The following is an 18,648-nucleotide window of genomic DNA, read 5'->3' as shown; positions in this document are numbered from 1 at the left end:
ACAATTACTCAGTCATTCAACACTGTACCCAAATTAAATTTTTTTTCTTTTTTTTTAGACAAATAGAGCTTTATTTTGGTGGTATTTAATCACCACTGTTTTTTTTTTTGCTATTTAAGTGAAAAATTACCAAAAAGTTTGAAAAAATTTTTTTATTAGTTTCTTTTATAAAATTTTGCTAATAATCTTTCTTCATGAATGTGGGCCAAAATGTATTCTGCTGCATTTCTCTGGTAAAAATAACCCAAATGTGTGGGCGGAGCCTCATTGTTCTCATGTGCAATGCAGAATTGCTGACTCTGAAAAACCTCTGACCAGAGGAGCAGCAAAAGGTGAGCAGCTTCAGGAAAACAGTTGTGCCACTGAGAGGGGTCCAATCCTGCTAGACAAACATATTACCTTTGTGGCATGTGGTGATGAGCATTGCAAGGGGTGTTTTTTTGCTGCTGGGAGTTGGGCTTTAACTACTAAACATATACATTATGGGATGCGTTTTGTATAAAATGTATTATTTACAAAAACTTTGAACTATTACTTTAAGTCTATTTTACAAGACGTAAGAACTCCCTGAGTCAGACACACCTCTAGGGGTACACATACCGCTGACGGAGAACCTGTACTTAAAACTGAAATAGCTGGAAGAATCATAATATGAATACAGATGTAATAAGAAAAAAACCAATGAAGGTGCATTCTTTACATTAACCACTTGAGTACCAGCCTGTATTACCTCTTTGTTATTAGGCCATTTTTCAATTTCCAGTGTTGTGATAGTTTGGCTGACAATTACTCCATCATACAACACTGTACCCAAATGAATTTTATATTATTTGTTTGTAACAGACAGTGCTTTCTATTGGTGTTATTTAAAGAAACACTGTATTACTAGATATATAGGAAATGGTGTACTAAATACAGGCCATACAGAGGGAGTAGGTGGTGAAGGGGTTATTGTACAAGTCACATGAGGTGGAAGGATGGAGATCAGGGGGTTAATGTCCAGGATAAGGAGGGTGAGGTTTAAAGGTGTTGTAAACATCTGATATGAAATATGAACAAAGCATATCCCTCTATACTGTGTGCTTGTCTCTATCCAGAGCATTAAGTGTCATTTCCATGTGCTGCCTCTTTCCTCTGCTATCTGCATGAGTCACTTCTGACTGATTTTCCTGACACCAAGAGAAAAATGGTGATGGGGAGGGACCTCCAGCATACAGCCTGTGATTGACAGCCTCAGCTCTGTTCCTGAGTGCTGTGGGAACAGGGGTGTGTCCCTTTTCTCCAATCAGCTCTCACTGAGCTGTGCAGAATGTAACTTAAGCTCTCTGTCTCCTGCTTTTTGAAATCTCAGACAAGCTGTATAAATTGTACACTTTGAACAGTTGTATAAAAGCTAGTAATGCAGATAAACAGATACAACTTATGTAGGAGGATCTGTTTTATCTTTGTGTTTCACCAATGGTCAGTCACTTTATTGGGTAAGAGTTTACAACTACTTTAATATGCAGGTCTCACAGGGAGGCAAGCTGGAGTTTAGGTGTGTAGGAGGGAAGGAGTAGTGAAAAGGGTAATAAAAGATCCTTATCAGCTGCTTCATGTCTGTGCTGAAGTCACAAGAACTAATAATTCATTAATTCATTAGTTCTGGTTTATCCCCTTCATTCACTGTAAAGAAGGAAGAGGAGGGGCTCACAGATGTAAAGACAAATCTGTGATCACTGTGATAGGTGTCTTCCATGACCAATCACAGCTTTCACAAGGTGCAGAGCCATTCCAATCAGCTCTGCACACAGTGCATGTAAAGGGAGCCATCCAAGGACTATTTATGTTTATAAATGTTTATGATGTTGCTTTTATATTTTTACTTTCACTGTGCAGCTTATCTGTGCCCATCAATGCTGCCTCATCAGTGCAGCCTCAGCAGTGCCAATCAGTGCACATCACTGCATCCTTATTAATGCTCATCAGTGCAGCTTCATCAGTGAAGAAGAAAAATTGCATATTTGCAACATTTAAAACAGAAAGAAGAATAGGGTTTTTTTTCACATTTTTCGGTCTTTTTTCATTTGTTTAGGAAAAAAAAAGAAAAAAAATCAGTGCTGATTAAATACCAAAAGAAAACGCTCGCTGTCTCAAAAATTATACAAATTTTATATGGGTACAGTGTTACAAGCTCAAAATTAGTCTGGACAGAAAATGGATGAAAGTTCCCTGTATTAAAGTGGTTGAATTGTGACAGCGAGCAGGGAGAGATGATCCCCCCATAGCTGTCACAACAGGGAAACTGAAGAGAGGGGGGGCAGGTGCTACAGTAACATGCTACATGTTACACCCTGAATATGGGTGTAACCAGGGGCGGACTGACAACTCATGGGACCCCCGGGCAATAGGGGATCATGGGGCCCCTGTGTCCTTGCCCAAACTCAAAAAAGCCTATGAAAAAGGTACCAGGAGCATCTCATGGGGCCCCCTACTGACCCCAGGCCCTCGGACAGTGCCCGAGTTTCCAAATGGTCAGTCCGCCCCTGGGTGTAACATGTTACAAAAGATGAGTGTATCCTTTAACCCAGAAGAAGGCCAGCACTGTATACATAGCAGTAAGTTTATGGGGATGGTGCTGGAGATAAGGGGAGTACCGCAGGGAGAGCTGCTATTTGAGTTTTTACAGGCACTGAGTAATACACTATAAAAAAATATATATGTATATATATTAGATTGTAAGCTCTGACGAGCAGGGCCCTCTGTTTCCTCTTGTACCAAATTGTATTGTAACTGTAATGTCTACCTTCATTTTGTAAAGCACTGCGCAAACTGAGCGCTACATAAATCCTGTATAATAATAATTATATATATACACGCAGTATAGTATAGGGAAAGTATAGTATATATTATTTACATCAAGCTTGCTAGATTCACAAATGTGTCTAACAAATGCAAAAAAGTCTATAGTTGATCCTTAAACTTTGCCAAGAATGAAGACAATCCTTCTTGCCAATTAAACATTTGTCATTGAAACCAATTGTTAGCAGAGTGATCAGTTGAAAATCTGAGATTGAGAGTGGCAGCAGACTGCAGTCATTACAGTGTGTTATCTGTAGGCTGCCAACGCAGGAAAGACAATTTAGAATATCTTTGGAACATTTTAAATCCAAAGATAATTTTTGTTTTGTTATTTCTGTCTCCATCTGGGTGTGAATTACACTTGAACTCTTTCAACAGAAATCTTTACAAAAGCTCCCAATTTTTGTATCATTTACCATTCAAGGAAAACATAAGTAGAAACAAATACAAGCTAAACTTACTATATAATAGTAACTTTGTCATTTTAGAAAGCTACAGTATTTCCTTTTGTGTTATATCTTTAAAGAAAATCTGTCCTGAGAGAAATGGGGAGGAGGGGGTGCAATAGCTGTATTCCTTCTCAAATATGAAAACCTTTGCCTACAGAAATCTACCGTTGAAGTTTGCTCCCCAAGCCAAAGGTTCCCAGTGATCCCTGGACATACCCACACAGATATGCTGTGAAAGCTGAATGAAATGCATAAAATATCTTTAATTCAAAACTATAAACAATTGTATTGAAAAAAATTAAGTAATGTGTGTGGGGAGCTTAGCATTTCAGCCAGTTTAATGTGATATACAGTAGGCGGGAACATTTTTAATATTGCAGAAGTCGGTTTTCTTGCAGAAGCTGAATATCTCAAGAAGGTTGCAGATGTGATTCATACTATGCCTACCTTTATAAATCCCCCCATACACATTGTCTATTGTCAGTTTGATGGTGTACGTATACAATGCCAGACTGATAATTCATTTAATGTATCTATGTTTTGTTTCAGTTGTGTGTAATACTGGAGCCAATGCAAGAGTTAATGTCCAGACACAAAACGTATAACCTAAGTCCTCGAGATTGCCTGAAAACCTGTCTGTTCCAGAAATGGCAGCGCATGGTAGCACCACCAGGTATGGCTTAGCCAGTTAGTTGTTCTGTCCACTAAACATCTAGTTGTTACTTCATTGCAAATTATAGTACCGCAAGCAATGACATCACAACTACTACTACTACAAAGTATAAACAATTGAAAAAAGCAATATAACTTACTACATTAATATGGTGTTAAACGGTGACATTGGGGATATTTAGTACAGTGGGAAAATGTGCTACACAGTTTAGGTTTAGAAAGATAAAGGAATAATATTCATGGCTCCACTCACTAACCTAAAACTGAATTTTTGATTTGTGAAGCAGCTGATATAAAGTAGAAGTCAGTTCTAAACCTATTTAGTCTTAGACCTGCTCCCACCGTCATTCTAAGTCCTATACTAACTAGCCCGTGGAGGAAAGATGTGTATACTTACCTATTCCTTGGGTGCTCCAGTCCAGTCACATGATCTCCACAGTAGCTGGCATCAGGGAAAATGAGAGATCACTGACAACAGCTCCAATGCCTGGGCGGTGATGTCACCCATAGGTTGTTGGTAGGGAAGCACCAATACCGTTTTTTTTACCGGCGAGTACGAGTACCGATACTTTCGGTCAAGTACTTGCTGATACCGAGTACTGATACTTTGCAATGCGATTTGCGTTAATGAACGCAAAGTGCACCGCAAACAATATCATGCAATTTGAACAGGAATTCAATTCCTGTTTAAATCGCATGCGGTTTCCTCACTGCTCCTGTGTGAACCCAGGCTTATCATAGCCTGAGTTCACACAGTAGTGGTGCGGAAAATTTCCCTGCAGGCATCCCATGCCTTCCCATTTGAAATCTTGAATTCTTTCCTCTCCTTGCAGTGACGATAGTTCGGGTTAGAAGGCATCTGATCGGTCAGCTGCTGATCAATTAGCATTGATGCTTGTGATGTACATAATTGCTTAAAACAATTGCTGGGAATCTCCTGATATTTATGTCCCAACAGCAGAACCAACAAAACAGACAACCACCAAAAGGCGGAAAAGGAAAAACTCCACCAGCAGCACAGGAAACAACACAAACAGCACATATACGAAGAAGAAACAACCAACTGCAAGCCTCAACTTGTCAAGTCAAGTACCTGTAAGTATCAGTATGACCCTACAACTGGGAACAGCATTGTGGGCCTCATTCACATTTAATTCAACGAGTCTGTATTTTGTGATGTCATTGTGTATTGTACTTATTGCTTGCTGTGTCATGTTTGTAAGATAGTATTTGATGTGCATATTTATAGATTCTATCTCTATAAATCTAAAAAAATAATCAATAAGGATGCTTAAAAAGAAATCACTGCGATGAAGGATAAGCCATCTAGAGTCATTGATGTTGAAATAATAAAGAAGTAGAGACTGTTTCCTGAGCTTAGTTAATTTAGTGAAACTGTTCTCACGTCAATCAACCAATCATGTGCTAGCAAAATTCCTGATTCACCTGATTTCAGTCACTCTACAAGGACAGGACACAATTTTCAAAGTTGACATTCAATTTATTAAGTGAACAGCTTATAATCCTTTAGTAGTATCATCAACCACTGGTAACATGCAATTGTGCAGTATCAGGAATTAGGTAGTACAACATTAGTGATGAGCAAACATGCCTCCCTCAAAAAAATATTAAAAATAAAGAAAAATAAAACTATTTAATGCAAGCTCTAGAAGCTTCAGAAGTGGCTTCAGGTTTCCCAAAATGTAATTATTGGAATTTTAATAAATTCTTTCTTAGATTATTTATACTATATAGAAATTTCAACAAGCGATTTAGTAGTAAACCACATTTCAATTAAACATAAATCTGCTTAGTCCAGGGACAATATTTTATATTGTCAGTATATTGGGCAGTATAACCCAAGAGTCTAAAAATTCTAACCCACAAACGTAGGTGAAAGTAAACCAATGTCACAGTGAATGAATATATCAATAATAATAAATCACTGAAGCATGAAATATATGACCTACAAATAGTGATCAATTTTCATATGTGAGCAAATAAATATATTCTGAATATATATATATATATATATATATATATATATATATATATATATATATATATACTGTATATATATAATAATGTGATGAAAATAACTTGTGAAAAAACAACAAAGTGCAAAGTCCCAATAAATATGTGTATCTTCAGCAGAACTGTGAAACAAACAGTGATCACTTCAAACAGATCCTCCACCACCTAGGGCAATCCTCTTAGTTGGAAAAATGAACACTCTGTCAGCACCTGTAGTAGTGAGCTCTTATTGATCCTCAACTTGGGGTTCCCCAGGGCGCGGAGTCTAAGCCCCAGCCTGCTTGTTCACCAGAGCCCCTGATGGTGGGGATGGACTTGCAGCAAGCTGGGACCAAGTCGCGGCCCCCAGGTACGCCCAGCTGAGGTTGAGGAGAACACTCATGGGAGCAGAGTATAAAGGGAGGAGACAAACGGAATCCAATTGGCAAGCCGAGGCCAGGACAAATGGAAAACAAGCAAGGTCAGAGAACGAAGCCGGGGTTGGTACACGAGTAGTCAATGTAGGATTCAGACAGTAGTAACACTGAGCATGTCTTATATAGACAAGCAAACTAGGAGGCGGGCCAGGAAGTGATGGAAGGGAAGGAAATAAAACCCAGAGGATAGCAGACGACACCCATAGGTGAGCACAGACAAATTACACATGTGAAAGGAATCCAGAGCAGCAAGGAGGTAAGAATAAACACACAAGAGGCTGCAGGCTAACTTGTGACACACTCCACAAGTGGACCAGAAATAGCAGCTCAGATTTCTCCTCCATTATATGGCAAGAAAATCCTCTCCCATGGACCATACATGGAAAATTAAACCAAAACGGACTTCCCATAGTGTAGTAAGACAAGTTTTTATTACATAAATAAGCAAAGTGCCTACTCACATTAAAAACCAGGTCCACAGACCCATAAAAGCGTGTATAGTAGCAATGGCTAGCCCTGAGGAAGTCACGTGACTCGTGATATAACGCGTAGGATGGAAGCATGGTGACGTCATTTCTGCTACAGAAGACAGCTGCTATCTTTGTACACCCTATTGCAGTACACTCATCTCTGCCATGGAGGTGAGCGCACACGCTAGCCGGTGGAGGATCTGTTTGCAGTGATCACTGTTTGTTTCACAGTTCTGCTGAAGATACACATATTTATTGGGACTTTGCACTTTGTTGTTTTTTCACAAGTTATTTTCATCACATTAATATATATATATATATATATATATATATTCAGCATATATTTATATTTATTTGTAGGTCATTTATTTCATGCTTCAGTGATTTATTATTATTGATATATGTCATTCATTGTCTCATTGGTTTACTTTCACCTACGTTTGTGGGTTAACACTTTTGTTATTATTGAGTAGCGCAGCACCAGTTAGTAATATATGTCTTTTCACTGTTTGGATTGCAGTTAGGTGCTTGCTGCAACTCTGGCATATGTAGGATTATTGGCAGAGCAGGAGGATTTTTACATATACTAAAAATTTGAAGAATTCTTGTGTCCGTCAATGGACTCCAAGAAAAGGATTTTATGATAATTACAAAAATCCTAATTTCTTTATTGTCCATTGGGGGGACACAGGAATTCTTAGACTTTTGTGTTATACTGCTCCCTGAAAACAAACAGAGTTTTAGGACTTCCTGTATCCCCCAATGGACTCCAGGAAAAGAATTTTACAATGCAAACAAAAATATTTTTTTTTTGTAATTATTTTTTCTACCCAGCTATTAAGAGCTACTAGAGCTATGATCCTCATCAGAACTCTGTATACACAGGCATCAAAATGCAATGTGTTCTGTCAAAGTTAGAAAAAAAGTGCAGTGAGGTAAATAGATCAGTGCAGCAAATGTTCCATGAAAAATAAGTTTAATTTCATGCCCAATATGGACTTTAATCTTTAATCACTGATGCAGCAGAACCTATTCACTTGTATTGCTACCGGAGTGGACCCTCCACCTAAACATGAGCATCCAATGATTCAGTATCTCCATGTAGGAAGTCTTTTGCAGTGCTCTGCAGTCAATACAAGGGAGGTATAGTATTCATCTTGTATTTTCCCTAATAAAGGCCTGCAGTCAGTTTTGACCATAAAGCAGTACCATGCACCTAGTGCTCATTTGGGCGGATTTACAAAAGGCAAATAGACAGTGTCTTTTGAAAGGGCAGTTGATGCAGAGCTTAGTAAATTTGGTAAAGGTCTGCTGACTTCCATCATCCAATGATGTGCAAGCAAAACTGCTGGGTTTTTTTTTCATTTTCCTTGCATGTGATTGGGAATTCTATGCAAAGTGAAGCTTTATCTCATTTATAAGCCATGGAGCAACTTCAATTGCAGAGTACACAGTCTATTTGCCTTTAGTAAATACACCTCTTTGGTCTCATGCCTCTTAGTGTTTCATTCATTCAAGTGTTTCACATAGCACAAACCTGAATTTACTCTTTTAGGAGTGTGCAATAATAAATTATGAAATTAGACAATGCTGTTCAGCATTTTGCTGGTTTTTCTAAAATAGTATTGCCATTGCAGGTTTTAAATGTATGTTACCAGATGACCAAACTCATGTTCAATGAAGGAAACTCAAAACTGTAAAATTAATAAAATAATTAACATAAAGAATAGGAACCGTCATAATGGCCAAAGTAAGTAACCCAGGCATTCAAGTGTAAAGATTTGGCCAACAGTGAACTCAACTCAGGTATAATAAATTGTCAGGTGGTCTGTATCTATCAGTAACTGAGATAACAGCTTTGGTTGGACTGGCCCATTAACTGAATCTACATTCTTACTAAATAACTGCAGTTAAAATCATTTATGTAGTCATTTAATTAGTCATTTAATCATTTAGGTAGTGTTGGGCTCGATGTTCAAGTTAAGCGTAAGTTTGTGTGTTTTTTTTTAATTACTATAAGCAATGAAAAATGACTACCCCTTAAAAATGGTTCTTTTTGAAATTTGTTTTTCACTGATTAATGTCCCTCAGAGCAGTACCCAAGTCCCCATACCCCTTTTATGGCCAATAAATTGTATATAAGCCTTCAAAATGGGCACTTTTGAATTTACAAGTTTGAGTCCCATAGACTTGCATTGAGTTTGAAGTTTATGATCTAACGTTCATTAGGTTCGAACGTTTGACCGAACACGGGGGTGTTCAGCCCATCACTGTTAACAAAGTCATTTACTTATAGAGAGTGTGCTGCCTGCTGTGTGGTGCCTGAGATGCAGGGATTGTGTTTTTACTGACACTTTCATAGTTTTCATTGACAGGAGCATCCAAGCATACAAACTGTGACCAGTGTCATACATAGTAAGCATAACATGCATATATTAACGAATTAACATAGCTGTCTCATTTGGAGCCATAATTAAAGACTATATTTTGCAAGGTTTGTCTTGAATATTAGAATTAGAATATTATTCATGAAAGATTATTAGACTATTTTAAAATGTTTATTAAGTGACTTTGTTTTGTCATACTAATTCATCAATATCATTCTATGTTTTAACTGCAACTGTGTCACATTGATTTGAATTTCTCCTTTAATGAATCCTCCTTTACTTACAGCTCATCCCTACAAAAAAATGCATAGGCGATAAGACACGGGTCAGGAGGAATTATCGTGGAATACGGAACGGTTTGGTAAGTAATAGGCCCAGGCAACATTACGGGCCTGTTATGCCAAACCAGTCACTATTCCATGCTAATTCCCCTACAGTAGGCAAGTCCTGCTACTTAAACAATCATTAGTGATATTGATTTCTAAATTATTGAGAAATCAGTGGAATTATCATGGAATATTAGACTGGTTTTGTATTGGATGCATTACAATTACAACTCTTTTCTTTGTGTCTGATAGATTTTCTCATCTCTGGGTACATGTCTTTCTTAGCTTTGGGTAGATGTCAGCAGGGTCAACCACCCACCATTTTCTCCTAAAACCTAGAAAACAAATTATCCCCCCCCCCCCTCCCGTAATTCTGGCTACACTTTCCACCTAAGTTGTCATATATTTAGCTTCACATTATACAGAACAGTGATGGAAGTCAACCTGTGCTGTCTACTTCACATGCCGGCAGATGATCCAGCAGAAGGTGGTGCTATCACAATTTAGCAGAAATATTAACTAAATGTACCTCAGCTGGGCTGAAGGTAGTAACCCATATCTGTTGGAGGGATCTACCCCGAACCATGTGCCAGTTTCTATTTAAAACTGAGTATTTTGTATTGGACACCCTTTTAATGATAAAGACTCAAGAAGTGTAACAACCAGTAGCATCCAGTCATAGAAAGCTATCATGACTTATGCTTAGATATTAAAAATGGATTTGTGAGTTGCTGTGATGTAAAAAACATAGAGCAGAATGGGTTAAACCTCAATTTGAAAGTCGCCTTTAGGTCCACTAGCCCTCCCTGCTGCCTAGGTTGCTGAAAGCTAAAACTAGCACCAAAGCCCTTTCCTGGAACAGCATGTCTTGGGGTTCACTGGTCCCCCCAATACCCTATTGCTTCCTGCCCAACACTGGAGATTTAAGGTAGACCAGAAAAGAGCAAGGAGAATGCTGATAGAGTGGCTGAATTATAAAAAGAGTAGAAAAAAATGTAGTAAATGCGGACCTGTAGGCCATAGCAATCAATCAGGTATCCTACTCTGTACTCTGGCATTGCTAGGCTACTGTGAGCAACAGCTCTACTTTTGCTTTATTCTTCATTGCCCTGGCTTTCATAACCCATTCTGCAAGGTGCAAACTAAACAAAGTTTCTTCCTAAAGGCCTAAGCCAGGAAAGGAACCGAATAGCATAACTGTTTACTTAGGCATTGCACAACTGGATTGTGTCATCAGTTAAACTTCTTTAAAAATACAGCTTGCTGAGCAACCATTTAAAGCATAAAGTATTATTAATGTCATGTGATGCACTGATCATTCTTGCTGAGGAAAATGCAGGTAATAGAATACAAAGTTAGCTATAAATGCATATGTAAGATTACAGCACAATCCATCATAATTGTCTTCAATAGCAGACAGTTCCTCTACCGTAAGCAATATATGACTGTAGTTGTGTGGGCAGTGTGAGTCATAGTCACGCCAATGCTGAATGTAAAAACAGGGAGCTTTGTGCTTTTGGTCACAGACCCTACTCATATTAAATCTAATTTGTTACATTTTAAATGCCTTTGTTCTTTTATAAGTCAGTATTCTTCCACTCCCACATTCAGTCATCGGTAGTTTTTTTGTCTTTCCTCAAGGTACCCACATAATAATGGTCTGTGCTGTTCACAGGATGTGATGGTGGTAGGAGAACCAACATTGATGGGAGGCGAATTTGGAGATGAAGATGAAAGGCTTATCACTAGACTAGAAAACACACAATATGATGCCGCTAATGGTATGGATGATGAAGAAGACTTCAACAACTCTCCCGCACTGGGAAACAATAGCCCTTGGAACAGCAAACCACCTGTAAATCAAGAGACCAAATCGGAGAACCCAGCACAACAAGTTTCCCAATAAGCCACCAAACCATCCGAGAACTTAATACTGCACAGGACAAGAGTCTACAAATGATGGCATTGTTTTATTTACAATAATTATACTAGTGTATAATTATTTCAAATGAGAACTTTCTACAAAGATAACTATTTCTTAAAAGCCTTTGATCTGGTATTTTTAAGTCATACTGTACATGTGCAAACTATACTTTGTCTGGTCATGGGATTCTTTGCTGTTTGTGATACATTGTTGCAAAGCCATGAGATAAAACAATTTAAAGGTCATTTTTGGATCAGTAAAATAAAAACACAGAAAGCATGCACTTTGCACAAATAAGCCTGTTGGTTTCCCAAGAGCTTATATCTTAGTTTACCCACTTAAGATTTTTGAGTTGACGTGTTCTATAGATCTGCTCTGTGAGGCTGTTGGTGGGATCTCAGGTTAGGATTAAAATGTTCATATGGAAAAATTTAAGGGCAGACTTGTCCAAAATGAGAAGTGCTCATTAACACTTATTATAAGTGCTTTGTGCCCAAGTATGTGAGCATGATAACATCACAGAACAAATCTGCAAATTCTTGGAATGTCTTGTCCCAAGAGTTTTTGCATTTCTTAATAAATTAATCCACCCAAAATTATATTTTGTTATTGGGTGAGTATCTATTTAGTATAACCCAACTGCTTTTTATAATTCTCAGGTACCCCGGTGGTAAATGTATCCTTTACAGTTCCAAATGTGCAAACGCAGCCTAAGCCATTAGATGGATGTCACACTTGCTGGGATCTGCTTATACTTTTATATAATGAAAAATTTACCAGAGAGAGTGATACACTCTCTGTTTGTTTTATGATAGAGACAGCAGAGTTGTAAATTCTGGAGAGGATATCTTACCATCATAGTACCCAAGAAAATCTACCTACTTTTTCATTGTTTGTTTAGCTATGCTTGGAGAAGAAACCAGCCATTCAAAAGTTTTCTGAAGCTAAGTTAAAGGTGTCACATAGTCAACTGCCATTGAAATGTAAACCTTAAAGTAGTATTTATTGCAATGTTCAAATTTTTACATCCTTGATACACAGTACTTTCATTACTGCATTACATATACAGATTTATAAATTTGCCTTCTATCTTTATTTTGCTGCATATACTTAGCATTGCCAACTGAGAAAATTATGGACACATATCATAGAGATACTATAAATAATGCATTGTTTTCACCCAGTCCCCAGAATGAGAAGACATTACTGGTAAGCAGCACTACTAAGCAGAAAGCAGAACCCGTGTTTATACTGATAATTGGCATGACGGCATCCATATCTGCTCATTTTAAAGTATACATGTAACACAATATTGATACAGATTGATAAGGTTAGATATCCTACACTGATTGCCTTCACATATATTTCAGGAGAAAATGTAAATGGTATATACTGTAGATTCCCTTTAAATATGCTACAAGGTATATCTGTGCTTGTTGGGAAGTGATCCACTAAAGTTCACTTTAAAATGAACTAAAGATTTTAGGTGTGCCTGCCTGGCCCCTATAAACGGCATAGCAACAATTTTTAAAATAAGAGGCACATTTTTATACCATTCCCCATAAGAATTTTTATATTCTTTTGTCTGTTCTTTTTAAAGGAGACCTTTCCTGGTAGAAACCTGGAGACATGCTGTTGCTGACTTTTCATTCTACAAATTCTAGTTGCCTGGTTGCCATGCTGACTCTTCAGTTTCCTTCAGAATTTTCTGGTCAGAAATGGAAGCCTCCATGTTTCTCTTTGGAAAGGTTTAATTTAAGATCTAAGATATATAAAAATGCTTCTGAATTTAAGTTTTAAAACCACACCACACTTAAATGTAAATACTCTGGTGAAATCTTTTTTGTGCACAAAACCATATAGCTATAGCAACTGTTCCAGAGAGCTATGACAACTTAACATGGTAAACTACTTTGGATTTGATTCTTGTTATTGTTCATAAGGGTGCAGCAGGGAAATGGAGAGACCATATACCTGTACACACTGGTAGAGTTAAAATTCAGCTTTGTTTCCCCCAGACCTTATTTATTGTATTACTACACAACCACTTATCTTTGTGAGCTTATGTTGCCTTTCACAGAGAATTCACTTCAATTTAAGGATAAGTTCACTTTTTTGTATATTACATCCATATTATGGGTGTAATATGTAACCACACCGCCATCCCCCTCCCCCTCGATCCCCCGATGTGACAGCTAGCAGGGGATCTTTCCCTCTTGGCAGCTGCCATAATTTAGTGTTGCCACTCTCATGCTTGAAATACAGAGTGATGTAAAAATGCAGCAGGGGCATGGCTATCAAAATCGTCACTGCTGATTTACAAGCCTCTAGCTAATCAATCAGTAGCTAGCTACACCTAGTCCTGCCCGCCTTATGGATTGGCAGCTGTGCCTCTGTGGTGAACTGTCTAAGATCGGGACCATGTGAGACACAAAATGAAGGAAGATTTGTCTCAGTCAGGGAAGGTAAAGAAAGTTTTTGCTTTAAGAGGCATAGACATCACAAAATAACTGGATTGGATACATGTTTAGAATGACATACAGAAACATTTAGTTGTACTTTAAATAAGGGTAGAACTTCATTTGTTAGTTGGTAGGCCTAAAGGGTACATGTAAGGATTTTTTAAAGCCTAATGACTTTTATTGGTAGGCCCTTTCAAGGTGCCTGTATACTGCTTCTGGTCCCCTGTATAGCACTCTTGCAACCCCGGGTGCAAATACCAACCAGTTTTCATGTCACTAGCTCTAATTCTGCCTCCTTACCATATTATGTGCCTTATATTGGGCCATCAATTTAAAGGGCAATCCTAGCCAATGAAACAGCATATAGGATTTAAAATTGTAGGGGAAGAATCTTCAACCAGCAAGCTGATCATTGCTTGCGGCTCAGGTTTCAGGGGTGCAGGTGTAGAAGAAAAGGGACTAGATATGGCTTAGAGGCACATGGAAATGTCCACTGCCCACTGTAAGTAAAGTTAAAAAGAAATCTCAATAGGTTTATGTTAAAGCAAGCACATTTGCCACTTATTCTTATAAAAGTCCAGTCCAAGGGCTGAGACTACAAAGTGACTAGTATTACCTTTTGTTTGCAAAAAAAGCCTCTTCTGTGTGAGTCTCTGATTCTGAATTTTCTCTGATTTCTAAGGATCAATCTAATAATCCCAGTATCACAAAACAAAAACCACCATCTCCCTCTCCAGAAAAAGCTTATTTGCCAATTAGTAAACTCTTTGGACAAGGTGAGGGCAGGTAGCCAGGGTCTGGAACCAAACAGAGTGAAATCAGGTTTACAAGGGTGCATGGCCTTTCCTGGGTAACATATAGCAGACACCTATAGAGACAATGCTGTGAATATGTCAGGGGATATTTCTGTATATACAGCTAAATTTCTGTCTGATTAATGCGTTGGACCTCTACTCAGTTTGTAATGGCTAGTATCATGAAACATGTGGCTGTTCAGCAACATGGCATATGTTAACACAACATAAAATATGAATACATTAAAAAGCATTGGCTACACCATATGTAAAGAATTAACTTGTGATGTAATCTTACATATGTCCCCATATACAGGTGTCCTATTATCACCACTGATCTCTCATATTGCCAACCATTCAGATTATACTATAGAAATACATTAAATACATTATACTATCCATTAACCATATTATGCAATGGAAAAACAACACCCCCTGAAAGCATTTTGCACGTTTTCTTTTTCAGGAGGTATGGGATAAGTATCAGAAGTAATAGATCAGGTATCTGAAAGAAATGCAAAAATAGTCCCCAAGGAGGTAGATCATAGGGAGTCAATACCATCCAGGAACACCAATTCACTTTCATGTGCAAAAAAGATAATGCTTCCTTCATGGATCTATGAAGTTTTATGGAGCCTAGCAATCAATGGGGTTCTAAGGGTGAGAAAAGCACCTCATAATGTACCAAGGACAAAGTGTGAAGTTGAAAAGTTTTAATAAATTTGGGATCCCATAAGTAAATCAAGAGAGCAGATCTTAATGCCTGTGTTGGAAAATACAAATATATACATATCATAACTAAAATGGTGAGCTCACAAATCAATGGAGTCTAAATGTCCATGCCAAGAAAGGTCACAAATCATTAATATCTCCTGTGCCCAAGCAAAGCACTAGCTAGATTCCATGGCAGAGAAGAGCCTCGTATCAAGGAAAATATGGTGTCTTGTATGCCAGGCTGGAAAGAAGAAAGAACAAACACCTGCATCTGTGTGTCATTGCTACATTGCTGAGGGGTGGGCTCCCTCAGGTCCACCTGCCCTTGATCTATCTATTAAATACATGTGCCTCTACTATGGGGGCTCTCAGAAATTGTAGAGTTAGGACCACAGATTATCAGGGTGCCGTGACGTGGCTCTGTGGCTTACGCATGTATTTGCAGATGTGTGCTAACTAAACCCGTTATAAACGCATACTGTTAGACAGGTTAATTTGGTAGGTGGCAAGCTGGCTGGTAAGCTGTCCAAGAACATTGTTCTCTCCCCTTCATTTGCTACATTGCTGAGGTGCTATGCTTACGCTTCTGGGACCTCAGTAATTATTAGAATCTAAAAAACGATATAGATCCATAAATTATTACATTTGGGACCCCATCAATTATTAGAATCCCAAAAAAATACATGGATCCATGAAAGAAGGATTAGCTTTTTGAACATGGTAGTAAATAGGTGTTCCTGGATTGTCTTGATTATATATCCCCTAATCTCCCCCATGGAGATGATTTTGTTAACTTGGCAGCTACAGCATTTCTTCTTTCAGGCTTCTGGTACTCATTCCATACCTTCTGAGGAAGTATAATTGTATGAAACATGTTCGTTTTCCTGTCTTACAATATGGTTAAAGGATAGTATGATATATTTACTGTATTTCTATTACTATTACTGCACAAAGTTACAAATGAAAGATTTTACTATAAGTTTATTCTTTACATGTGCATAGCTCATACTGTTCAATGTATACATATGACATTTATAAGCTATAATATATCAACAAAATATTTGTTTTACATTGTTGTATTATTTGTGTAATCTTAGTTGCACCTTAAAAGTCCCATCTATTTATGGTGATTTGGGTATATCATAAAATTTTGGGAAGTGGTGGTTCAACATTTAGTGCTTGCCCTTATGTTTATTAAGTTTTTAGTAAATTCCTTACAATATAACATGGTGCAGATATTGACATGGTGCAGATTTTAATGAATACTATCCAATTAATCTTTATCAGTTTAGCTTTAATACAACATCTATACCAATCTATATTTAATACAATATAAAAAACGGAATTAGAATAATATGCAGGAAGCATACTTATCTGTAAATGTCATAAATAACTTACTTATATAAGGCAAAATGTGCATTAGATTTAGTCTCCCTATGAAACAAAATCCAACATGCCCAGAGAAAGAAATATTTCGTTAACAACAAACTTGTCTTTAAATGTTTAGTCTTTTTTTTTTCAATGGGATTACAAACAGTGCTTATGACGGTATCACTTACAAATAATTTTTAAGTATAAAACTTTTTTGTAATACTAAAAAAAAAATCATTTGTGCTTTAACAAATGGAACATCAACTTCATTTATAACTTTGTATAATTCCTCCTCTTGAAACTTTTTATATATTTTATTTGTTTTTCTGGTTAAGAGATTGACGCACAGTTGTTTCTGTTAATGTTTTGTTTATGTTTTGCTGTTGTGTTGGCCATATAAAGTTCACATAGATGAATTATATTCTGTATTATTAAATGGCAACTACATTCAGAGCTGATTAGAGTAGTCAAGAAGTATGAGTGTTATTGTTGAAAAATATCTCGGAGCCCACGTTAGATGGTTTAAAGTTCTAAACTATCCCACTCTTGGAATCCATTGGATCTACATTGACCATGTGATAGAGATCACCCCAAGTCTTCTACTGACGCTTAGTGGCCCCCAAAGAAGACTCATGCTAGTAGACATGTAACTACTATTGATGGGGCTCCTATAATAGAATTTTTATCTTCACTTGTTTTGTCAGTATCCCTCTTTTTAAATTGACTGAAACTCTGCTACGTTGATTTTATTTGCAGAATATATTTTTTCTAAAGAATGTCAAGAGTTGGTTTCATCCAGTACCTGTCAGCTGTGGGTGGAGTTGCTTATTAACTGCTCTAGGTTGGAGAACTATTTTCAGTGTTGAGAATATGGCCTACTCACTCAATAGCTGTGGTCATGGTATTTCTAAAGCCATCTGGCCATCCATTCCGTGAAAACTAATTCAATTCCACACTTGTGTTTCCTTGTATCTCAGCTGACTTTGTTGCTCTCTTTCATAGTATATTTCTTGTATAAATATTTTGTAAATCCTTCAATGGCATTTTTTTTATTATTAAAATTATTATTGCAGTGTATTTATGTGGAACTTTATATGTCTAAGTTTCTGTTTCCTTTTAATATGACCATTCTGAGCACACAGTATAAGTCAATGTGTTATGAGCAAATGTATTTCATGTATGCTTTGCCAGTTTGTGTGCCAATAAATTGTGCTAACATGAGTGTTTCTTTTTTCTCTGAATTTTAATGTTATTCCAGGAAAGAAAGAAAATGGATATAAGGGGAAGGGAAAGGAAAGGAGTGCTAAATAGTTAATGAAACTATGGGGTAACTACAAGGGACTCCAGTTCCTCATCACATAATACTAAAGGCAAATGGATTGTTCACTTTGCAAGGGAATTTCCTCCAGAACTTAGTGAATGAGGTGAAGTTCAGCTGACTTTAATCATCTAATCATGTGCAAGCAAAAATGTTGTTTTTATTTTCCTTGTACATGATTGGGCATGAAGTGATAACCCCCAGAGGGACAGCTGTTAATAAATTGGGTCTCCCTTACTTGTCCAGAGGCTGTCAGCCCTAGTCTCAGTCTCCGAAGCAGAACTCAAGCTCAGTCTACGTGGGGCCTTTTGAAAATGTATTGCAGATCTTGAACAAAGGCAGGGAGGAGGGTTTGGCATTATAGGATATTCAAGCCCAAAAATCTTGGAAGATGGCTTCCTGAATGTCTGAGTCAGTAACAGCCTAAAAAGTTATGCAGGGGACAGACAGTCGATTTGAGACCCTATGCA

At 37.5% G+C, this 18,648-nt stretch overlaps 1 protein-coding gene across 4 annotated transcripts in view; it reads left to right on the top strand.

Annotated features, from left to right (window-relative positions):
• The window catches only part of LDB2 (LIM domain binding 2), a 426,688-nt gene extending 408,607 nt beyond the window's left edge, over positions 1–18,081 (top strand). Inside the window, exons 6-9 of one of the 4 annotated variants that reach the window (XM_089677450.1) lie at positions 3,840–3,963; positions 4,924–5,057; positions 9,556–9,630; positions 11,271–18,081. In XM_089677450.1, the coding sequence (XP_089533576.1) occupies positions 3,840–3,963; positions 4,924–5,057; positions 9,556–9,630; positions 11,271–11,501 (564 nt within the window). In that variant the 3' untranslated portion in view covers positions 11,502–18,081. Of the gene's footprint in view, positions 1–3,839; positions 3,964–4,920; positions 5,058–9,555; positions 9,631–11,236 lie in introns of all 4 variants that reach the window. The other 3 variants (XM_089677449.1, XM_089677452.1, XM_089677451.1) reach the window with 3 other exon arrangements.
• The last annotated feature ends 567 nt before the right edge of the window (positions 18,082–18,648 follow it).

The sequence above is a fragment of the Staurois parvus genome, unplaced genomic scaffold, assembly GCF_062004578.1.
Source record: "Staurois parvus isolate SC_StPar_1 unplaced genomic scaffold, SC_StPar_1.0 ptg000186l, whole genome shotgun sequence".
NCBI classification, from domain to species: Eukaryota; Metazoa; Chordata; class Amphibia; order Anura; family Ranidae; genus Staurois; species Staurois parvus.
This window is presented reverse-complemented; position numbering and strand designations above follow the sequence as displayed.